Consider the following 10,968-nt stretch of genomic DNA (forward strand, 5'->3'; position numbering starts at 1 on the left):
CGTCGAGCGCAAATTTAACATTTACAGGTCGAAATATGTTATACGGCATCAACTCATGTTACGTATTAAATAACCTAGCTAACGGATTTTTATGTAAAGTACGCATTTTGCGATCACATGCTTCATATTTTCACATATCTCCGAATTCAAGTCAGTCGCCGCGCACACAACTGTATCATCAAAAGAATATCATATATTTCCACCGATAGGAATTCAGCAGAACGTTTGAAAGAAACAATAATTGAGACTTGTCTTGAACACAACACAAAACAATAAAAATTTTTAGCTTACACTCCGTATTTCGAAAGAAGTAAAAGTAGGCTTATGAGATCATCTCACTGTCTGTGCGTCTGTGTATCTCCCTTATCAACTGTTGAGTGTCTGAACCAGTCTTTATGAATCTTGGTATGTACATCATGGCAGCTGAGCCAATCTCAACGGCATACTTCAGTCTGTGTTTCTATAATGTTATCCCCCTTATCGTTGCTAGTCAACGGCTTGGTAAACATGTTTCCGATGCAATGAATACACTAAACAAAGAAGAATTGTTGGCCGAATGGTTTCTTTATGCGCTCCATGTCTTATCGAAGGGAAATAGGTGATTATTTCTTCCTAGAACTTATTTCTTATTGCTTACATATTCAAAACAATGAATATACAATTCCTATACCTGAATGTGTAATGATAAGGAATTTAATATGATTAGTTAAAATAATCACTGCAATATCCTTTGTTTTCCTCTGCATTTTCTTTTTCCTTTGCTGCCAAAATATAGAACATAAAGTGATTAAATATTTTTCTTCTTCCGTCACGTACCTTTACTTACAATAAATTTTATATTGGATTTTGATCACCCCTCTACTACATGAAAAGACAAAGAATAGACCATATGTGGAGAGTGAATAAATAAGTCAACAGATACACATAGAGAGTGATGGTAACATAAACGTACCTTTTTCTTATTCACTGGTGCTAAAACATGCAAATGGATCAAAACTTTCAGATCAATTTTTCACAACTATGATACTGGCATGATTTAGGGATGTGACTATAGATTGAGTATGGACTGATGGATGCATTTACTTACCACTTACACCACTTGGAACTACAAGTAATTACAGCGCTATCGCTAATCTCCACACTTCACAAATCATCACAGCACACGCTAAACCTTTCCCAGCCTGCTGTGTCTTCATGAGCCGTTCCTGGCAACGGCTTCTAACAGTGGAGATTCTTCAACTTCATCCCCTCAGGTTCTATCTTCACAGCTTCCTGTGTAGAACTGTCTGTCAACTAAACTGACAACTAATTAACTCCCAGGCTGGCAGCCATTTCTACCAAACTTCTAGTTTTCTCTTCACAGGCTTTCAAATAACTGCTCACTTGGTGATCCCAGTTGCCTTCAAGATAACCCCTCGGCCCTCACAACCTACAAAACACCCCACTTTCTATTTTTGTAGTCCAACTGTTGATCTGCCTTGCAGCGGGTTGCATAACACCATTTGCAGTAGTAAATCTATTGTTGTAGAGCCGTGTTTTCGGCGTCATTGCATAGCAACGGCTGTTGTCTCGTTTGTGTCGAAGACTTTGCCTAGTAACTGGACTATTCGTCACAATGATTTCTCGTATATACTATGTATATAGATATACATGTATATGAGAAAGTAAATTGTCCAGTGCCGGCCACGGTAGCCGAGCGGTCTAAGGCATGTACTGTCTTCGCTCGTTCGGAAGCCGGGATCGTGGGTTCGAATCCTACTCAGGGCATGGATGTTTAGTGTTTGTGTATGTGCGTTTTTCTGTGTTTGTGTACAGGTAGAGGCCTTGCGACGAGCTGATCACCCGCCCAAGGAGCCCTACCGAATGTTTAAGATCTAGTAAACCGAAATGAAACGGAGAGTTTCATGGAGGTAGGCCTAGGCCCACTGGGGCTGTAGTGCCACAGGAAAAAAAATTGTCCCGTACCACCCTAGTCCCCACTTGGATGCCTAACCACTTTGGGGAAAATACCCTCCTTCCATAGCTACTCAACATATGTCCATACTGAAGTACCGTTTATCATTACGCAGACTTTCAGGCAGACAGATGTCCTTGAGTGCCGGAGGCTCTAGTCCACATGCAGGGTCAAGGTAGTCCCTGTGTTGGATCAGATGAAGTTTCCATGTGATTAGCGGGCGAATACTTGGATACAGCATCAATGGAGAATGGAGAAAACATCAAAATCTGCATCCAAAACTTTAAATAACTTATATCCGATCTGGCCAGGTTTTTAGGATTTTGTTAACGATGAACAGAATATCTCAAAGTAAAATTGTAGAATTCTCATATACTCTTCTCTCCTGAAAATGCAGGCAGAATATTACTCTGGAACATCGTTAACTATCCACCAGTCTCTACGGTGTCACGTACCAGACGACAGTAGTCTTCATAATCAATATCGTGAGATCCTCACAGCACTCGGATCAGTATAGCAGGCCCATCGTGGCATATGTCGAGGTATTTTTTTGCTTGCGGATTATTCCAGGATGATCTTCAGACCTCAGATTGTGCAACTTCGAATTTCTGGATGCTTGTCTAATAAAAGGATGAAGTCTCTGCGCCTTAATTTGAGGTGCCGTACCAGAATTCTCTGGAGGGACTGAGTAAAACCACGAAATACCTTAGTCAAGATAGCAGGTGTCCCGGCCAACAGACGAATCGAGGAGCCGTTTCCGAATACAAGTCTGAAACTTCACCGCTTATGGCAACTTGTTCGAACTGTACTGTACTGCACTGCACAGTATTGCACCAGTATTCAAATTGAGAAGCTGAGTAAGATCAAGAAATATCTTGGGATTTTTTGTAATTGAGTTTTTGGTTCATACTAACAACAGCTCGGACCCAGATACCTACCCAGGTAATGGGTAATTTAACTGATGTTTCTCATGGTTTGCGTCAGTTCCTTCAGGTATATCCCGGGATTGTACATGTTTCAAATTACGTCACTGCCGTTTCCTTCCAAATCCCTTAAAATAATTTTTCTTGATCTAACATTTAAGCATATGATGTGCTGACTACTGCCACGACATCAGCTGAAGATTATAATGTAGGGACGTCATGATCACGTATTGTTGTACTTTTAATATGCGTTATGATTTGTCAATAACCAATGTTTTGTCATTCTTGACTTGTAACTGGGTTAACAGTATACTGTTACGAGTGAAAAGTAATACTGTTGATCACACAGCAACAGCACGTTGGTCAGGGAAACGTTACGGAATCTCTCATATTCTTTTGTTTTCCTTATTGCTGGCTAGAATTCAGAATGCACCCGAAAGGTCCTGTGACAGGCCATCTCGGCACAAGTTTTCTTCTTTTTACTCTGTCTTTAAACAAATTTTAAAATTTTATGAATCATCCGTAAAAATATGCCATGGGTATGAACGCGACCTATCACATTAGGAGGTCAAATGTATTGTGGACAAAGTGATACTGAGACAGGTTTTCTCCGAGTACTTCAGTTTCCTCTGCCTATTCTCATTTTACAGACTGCTCCACTTTCATCATTATTTGTCATCCGAGGCTGGTAAAATACACAAGTTAGTAGCCGAAGTACCAAGTGGACTTCGTCTCACCCCACCATAAGAAATTGAAGAAAAATATATCACTGAGTGTATCAGAACAAGCGGATATACAGAATAATTGCAATTGACAAGGAAAAAGTAAAAGGAGATGATGTTAGAAAAATGACGAGCTCTAATTTAATTTTCCTTCTTCTATTAATAGAATGACCAATGAAAGAGACCTTGATATAATGGATATGCAGCACGTATGGTAGAGAAGGAAATACATATTAAATTTTAGTCTAAAAGTTTAGAACTTCTAGACACAGATGCCTGAATTATGTGATAAGGGATATTAAAAATGAAATATATACACGACTCAGTTGGCTGAGGATTGGGTTTATTAAAGGACTCTTGACCTTTCCTCCCGAGACAATCTGTGTGTATGTACGTGTAGGTATATAAAAATAGTAAGTAGTTACTATAGGATTCTGACGATGGTGTATAACACACAGAGATATTGGGTTTTCTGACTTTTTCCATCGTCATGGTTTATTTAAGATAACCAAGAAAAACACGACGTTTCGGAAACTGGATCTGTTTCCATCCTCAGGTGAGGGAAAAACACTTATTCCGTTGGGTCCCTTAGAATCACAGAATCACAGGACCGCAGTGACTATGGCTAGACTGGGTTAAACTTGCTTTGAATAGGGTCCAATAACAACCTTATGGGAACACGATATGTTACTTTGTGGTCTTCAGGGCTCTGACAACGTATAGTCTGGTACGTGGCTACAAATATTTTGAAGAAACATGTTACCTCCATCTTTTACCCTGAACACTGAGTGAGAAAGGTTATTCGAAAGGTTGGTAACCCCATACCTGACTGTACGATGTCATAAGCCTGAAGATTACGACTCGAATTTCATCGCCTTGAAAAGGGCAGATCTAACGTTTATGATAATTCGGTTCTATAGAAGAAAAATCTTGACCAGCTAAGCTACTGTCAGCTTATAATTCCTTTGTACAATGACGAAATGGAATATGCAACAGACAGATCGCCCCCTTCCAAATCCTCTATTAACTAAGTTTACCATCAGGGTCCCAGTCCCATTCAACCATGTACAAACCAATCAGTTAAATCAGAGTTCTTACATGACATGAGGCTCCAGAGATCCATGCGGCATATTCACACAAACCGGCTTCCCTAAATTTGTGTATCTGGTCGGGGTCTTCTTAATCGATAAAATGCGTAAATTTGCTCGAAGTGAGCTTCTTACAGGTTCTTAGGACCGGTACTCAGAAGATCTTGAATCCCTGTACTTTTTGACCCACTGAATATGACAGCAACCAGCGCTGCTAAAGCGTACGAATACTTAAACTGAATTCCCAGTATTAATATTTTCGCTTTAAAACGACACAAATTTTAAAGTTTTGTGGCATGGCATGTTACGAAACTGGCATATGCAATGTATTTTTTAATCTTCTCGTTTTTTGTTAGAGAAACACAAGTTTCGAAAGCTAGATCTGCTTCCGTCATCATGTAAAAACATAAAATTTGCTCTGTGTGCGTTGACCATTAACTGGAGCTAACCTATATCACCAGACAAAGGATAGGGCTTACCTACATGTAGCGGGCCCAAAAGATTATGGCTTCTTTTACCTGATGATGGAAGCTGTCCCACCATCTGAAACATTGTTTGTAACCAAAACGGGACGATGGAAATGCCCAATATGAGAGTCAGTTTTTTTTATTGCTAGTGGGGTGGGACTAAGTCCCTTGTACTGCGGCCACTTCTGGCCTATTGTACCAACCCCAGATGATAGGTGAGGGTGATTGTGGAGCAATTGGTGGAATGAAGATTGGCAGGGGAAACCGAAGTACTCGCAGAAAACCTGCCCCAGCTACACTTTGTCCACCACAAATCCCACTTGACCAGACCCGGAATCGAACCCGGGCCGCCGCGATGGGAAGCCAGCGACTAACCGCTTGAGATATGGCGCGGCCTAGTAGGACTCCTTGAACGGGAGATCAGGCCGACGCAAGGCCTCTACTTGCACACAGAACAATACAAATACAGAATAAACGTACACAGACTTCCATGCCTCGAGTGGGATTCGAACCCATGATCCCAGTGTTCAAGCGGACCAAAACAGTTCGTACCTTAGATCACGAGGCCAATGTGATCAGCAATAATTTCTCTGCGTTTCAGATATTCGAAACAGCTTCTAACAGAATTAAATAATTGCTGACTTAACAGGGAACAAAATTTTTAACTCCCTGTCCATAACATGAAGTTACCTTATATGGTGATACTAAGTTACTAAAATTCGATTGGTTCAATGAATACTTCATCCCCTTGCCTTTACTTCTCCCTCCCCCATTCCCTCCTTTCAATTTAAATAGGCATCAACAGGGGCGCCGTGAAGTTATTCTAGGAAGAACCGCGTGAGGAAGTGGATCTAGGTTTCTTAGTTAAGGTAAGCTTGTTTGTTTGTCCCAACCAGTGAACAAGGCTAAGAGTCCGCCGTCGCGTTACGTATATTGTGGCCCAATTTATTATTTCTACATTGCTAACTACAAGATTCATGTAAGGCACAATGAATTAAGTAAATCTTAATCCAGATATTAAGCACAATAGATCATTGAAGGTCGCAGTGCGGGGGCCGGTTTTGTGGCCCACCCCTTACATACATAGATATTTATTGTTAGCCTTTGTTCTCTAAAATGTGAATTAATTTGAAATCAAACACAACGTAGGCAATCTAGTACATTTTGTGTGTTCTCTTTGGTTTAAGGACTGTATGAAATAGCAATATTATTAATACTTAAATTATGGATTGATATCCAGTGTTGTGCGAATAATTTCTTCCTTTATTTGTGCTAGATTTGCAGCGTTTCGAAATTCTGTAAGCCACGAGATGGATTGCTTGCAAATGCTTTAAATTTCATTATAATATGCTGAATTAATATCATTTGAAAATTTAAATTTAGTTTGCTCTGATATGTTAAATGAAGCAGTTAGCGGTCTTTGTACCGATTATTTTTTCTGATATCCGGTTATGACTTTCAGTACTCTTACTGTTAGTCTTCGATGGAAATTTCAATGTCATTTTTAAAATGGATAATTAATGATAGAATAAGAAATTCTCGAAGTGTTTCTAAGTAATATGTAGTTCAAGGACCTAATGTCCTCTGCTCCGTTACAGTTGTTGTTCTGAAACTTCTCTCACAAGAACGGGGTTTGAGAGAAGGGTGTTGAGGTAAACATTTTCGAACTAAGAGGAATTGATAGATGAATGGGGAAGCTTGTATCGCAAGAAGCGTCATATTTATTACTGTCGACTCCTTGCGAAAACGCCATCAAGTACGAGCGAATGAGATGGTCGGTATATATACCACGCATTGTGAAGATTATACATATAGCCAAAATATTACTTGGATAATCTGAAGGGAAAGACCTCTTGGTGGTGAATACTCGTAGATTTGAGGATATTAATTAATGTTAACTACGCAGATAATGAAGATTATGGCAGGATTATCTGGTTCAGAACATAATCCAGTGGCTGAATTTTGTGACCTTAGTAATGGAATTTCAGGTTCCGTAAGAATCTGAGAATTTCTTAACTAGCTCATCCACGCTCAGCTATTTACGTTTCATAAGTCAGTCTTCTCACTACTGTAATATGGGACTGCAGGTACGCACGTGATATGGTTACTCCATTAAACGATATAATCAAACCCATCTTAAGGAATCTTAACCCCAATATCCTCCCGCTCTCATTTGGTTTTAGGCTTGTTCTTGATCTCAACTTGTTTAAAATTTTAAGGAAGATCTTTAATCAGTTTGCGTGATTTTGCATATGTTTTCTTTACTTTCTTCTCCTGAATTATTTGTTTACATTTAATTTAACTTATCGCACTGCTTTTACTGCTCCGACATGCGGTTCCTTCACCTTCAGGTTCTAGTCACGAATCTACTCTTTTTTCCAGTGCTCGGTATCCCTTGCGTGTTTTACTAGGGACATATTTTACTCGTTTTACTGTGAAAAATTTGAAAACTGAATTTAATATAAATATTATATAAAAACTGAATTCTTGCTTCACAGGAAACACACAACGGCTCTAATACAAAGACCTACTTGTTAATGTTGTTAGGGAAAAAATCTCTGTTTATTGCGCGAACCATACGAAAAGCATAAATATACCTCGTTAGGTAACCATAACAGTGGAACAAGTTGATGCGACCGTTTAGGCAACACCACGGTAAACACTTTTCCACAGCAATGAACCAACACGTAACAGTGGAAGAACTGGTAGAAGCGGTGTTTTCTGTGGAGTCCGTTTCGAAGCTATGACTCCCAGAGCCGTCAGGCAGTAAAATAAGGTCATGGGTCCCGTGGGACTCGGAATCAAGAATCATTGTGCTGTCGAGGACCAGCAGTACTTCAGCAGGCAGGCTGCGCTAGTTGAATGAGAGACAGTCACCGACCAATAAGGACGCGAACGTGAAAGCTGAGGAACCGAAGAGCTGAGAACCGTTGCCAAACAACGACTTAAGAGGCCATTAAATCCAACTAAGGCTAGGAACACATACAGCGATCTCAGTCCCACGACGTCCGTACGGTTCATGTCGCACCAAGTAGTAGAATATAAAGTGTAGTCTTAACTTTCATACGTGACGACATGCGACATCTACCGTACGACAGTCGGAGAGCAAAGAAATGTATTTGGTCGGTCTAGTGTGAAGAGGAGGTCGTACGGCCAAAAAAAAAAATCGTGCATTTTTTGTACGACCGATGTCGCTGTGTGTGTTCCTAGCCTAACAATCGAAACCCCTGTCTAGTTATTAACACGTGACAGTATTGTAATTAGTAGGCTTCAAAGGGTTAATATCTATGAAATTAATCTCAATTTCTGGTAGTGGTGTGAAGGGAGGTAACAAGAACTTAGTCGGTGGCTCATATAATTAATAGCTTTCATGAAAAAGGCAGTAAAAATTAGATGCTAAACGCTGTAAATAATCGTATTTTGTTACAGACTTATTTAGACTTTTCGACCAACAGCCATGGGAGAATTAGCAGTCCCTGAGAGAATCCTTAAATGGCAGCTAGAGGTGCCCCAGGGACAAATTGTGGAGGAAAGTCAAACCGCCGGCCCACGCAGTCCCATCCTGATGAAGTCAGTAGAACGTGTCTCTAAGCTTCCAGTTGTTGAAGAGACCGTGAAGATTGCCATGAATGTTTATGGGAAACTTAAGGTACGTCCTTCCTGTGGATACTGTTTAGGTTCAGTTGTCAACGCAATATCGTAATCAGATGAAATGTCGGAGCTCATATTCTGTACGTAATTATGAGGACGTAAATTAACTTTAGGTATCAAGAACAGAGATATATCCTTCAGGCCGGAAATGATTTCACTGAACTTTGCTGGGCTAAGGAACAAATTTTGCCGGTCACCGTAGCCGAGCGGTCTAAGGCACGTACTGTCTTCGCTCGCTTGGAAACCGGGTGTCTGTGTGCGTTTCTCTGTGTTTGTGTACAGGTAGAGGCCTTGCGACGAGCTGATCACCCGCCCAAGGAGTCCTAACGAGTGTGTAAGATCTAGAAAAACCGAAGTGAACGGAGAAGTTCATGGAGGTAGGCCTAGGCCCACTGGGGCTGTAGGACCAAGGGGGGGAAAAAAAAGGAACAAATTTTAGATCACGTAATTGAGCCTCTTCAACGTACACACAAATAGTTTATCGGTAGTTCTATTCAAAATTACCTAGAATACGCCTCCGCGAATATTGTTGGGAAACGTTGCTTCCCTGTACATTTGCACTGTTACGTCTGTACATAACTGAAAGAGAGAGACAGGTAGGTGGCCGCCATACTGTAGGGGCACGCATTGTCCGATGCAGTTCTTAGGACTCGGCTGGCAGACAGTTTGAGAAAGTTTTCAATTTAAATATGTCCAAAATTTTGGCAATAATTCAGCATGAACTACCTATGTGGTAGTCAAGGCAGACGAGAGCCTAAACATTGCCCTCTACCCCCAGAAAATTCTTAAAAAGAAAAGGTACAGAAATAAATCTCAAACTAATATCACGAAAACTGTTGCCGATGTTATAATTCTTAAAACACGTTCATATATATTTTTGCATAGATTACTGCCAATTAATTATCCTGACACGATGAAAGACGAACATGATTTTATATATGAAAAATGGGTTTCTAAAATATCTTCCCTTCGTCGATGGCCCTCAGGAGGCCTTTCATTTCGCTATTCTAGAAACAGTTTATTCTGCACGGCCAGTCTACAACCTCCGGAAGATAATTTAATTTCATACGCTACTTTTACGCTTACTAACTTTGAGAAATGTTCTTTTCCAGGGAGCAAATTGTATTTTCAACTGGTCTCTGAAGAAGGTAGAATATACAGCTGCGAAGGCTGCAGAATCCACTGCACCTCTGGTATTAAGGCTACAAAGACAAATTGAGATCGTGGACGGGCTTCTGTGTATCGGTCTAGATTACGTGGAGTGGAATATTCCTGCCGTGAAATTACCCCCAAGTCAGGTATGTACTAACTTTCGTACAGAAACAGAAAATTTTAAACATTCAAAAGAAAGGGAAAGATGTTCCATTAAAATTTTAAATAATTCGTTGAAGATAGAAGCGATGAATGCTAAGAGAAAGGTTAGAATGGAGATGATAGTTACTAATTGCAACACATCTTTTTAAGTTTAAACTATGTCAAATTTCAGACAGTGCAGAATTTAGACAACCTGTAATATTAGCTGCACGATTTCGATATTTGAAATATATTTGTTAAAGGTTAATGCAACTTCGAAAGCAGTTTAAAAATTAATGCATTCGGAAATAATAGAAAGTATATTCTCGACCTGTGCGCAAGCAACCCGTCTTTCGAAACGCTGTAATTCTGCGAGTTCAGTTCATAGCATTCCAGGTAGTTCCCATGTAAATACAACCAAATTTTACTGTGGTTTTGTGAACACGTCTTCCTCTTTCTTTGTTTAATTCCGAACACAAAGTTTGGTTAAATCTTTAGTTAGAGAACCGTAACTGTAGGTTCGTTATGACAATTCGATCTTTAAATATAATTTCGACTATAACGGAGGTTTTAAGGAACTCAAATTTTTGGAAATAATTTCGAACATCACTGCATAATTCTAATGTAGTATTTAAAAACAGTTGAAATATACTACATAGGATCTGAGATTGCCTCACAGGTAGCTGTGAAGAGTTGTCTTCTGGGATAGAGCTGCGTGTCGTCAGTTTAAAGTCAAGGCTACCTCAGCGTTATATCGCAGAAGACATGTCTACACAGCTATAGTTTATAGGTGAGTGTGAGTGTGAGTGTGAGTGTGAGTGTGAGTGTGAGTGTGAGTGTGAGTGTGAGTGTGAGTGTGAGTGTGAGTGT

At 40.0% G+C, this 10,968-nt stretch overlaps 1 protein-coding gene across 2 annotated transcripts in view; it reads left to right on the forward strand.

Moving 5' to 3' along the window:
• Positions 1-5,935: 5,935 nt before the first annotated feature.
• The window catches only part of LOC111871461 (lipid storage droplets surface-binding protein 1-like), an 8,836-nt gene continuing 3,803 nt past the window's right edge, over positions 5,936-10,968 (forward strand). The window contains exons 1-3 of one of the 2 annotated variants that reach the window (XM_023864608.2): positions 5,936-6,023; positions 8,584-8,803; positions 9,918-10,103. In XM_023864608.2, the coding sequence (XP_023720376.1) occupies positions 8,612-8,803; positions 9,918-10,103 (378 nt within the window). In that variant the 5' untranslated portion in view covers positions 5,936-6,023; positions 8,584-8,611. Of the gene's footprint in view, positions 6,024-6,061; positions 6,134-8,583; positions 8,804-9,917; positions 10,104-10,968 lie in introns of those variants that run through there. The other variant, XM_023864616.2, reaches the window with a different exon arrangement.

The sequence above is a fragment of the Cryptotermes secundus genome, unplaced genomic scaffold, assembly GCF_002891405.2.
Source record: "Cryptotermes secundus unplaced genomic scaffold, Csec_1.0 scaffold152, whole genome shotgun sequence".
NCBI lineage: Eukaryota > Metazoa > Arthropoda > Insecta > Blattodea > Kalotermitidae > Cryptotermes > Cryptotermes secundus.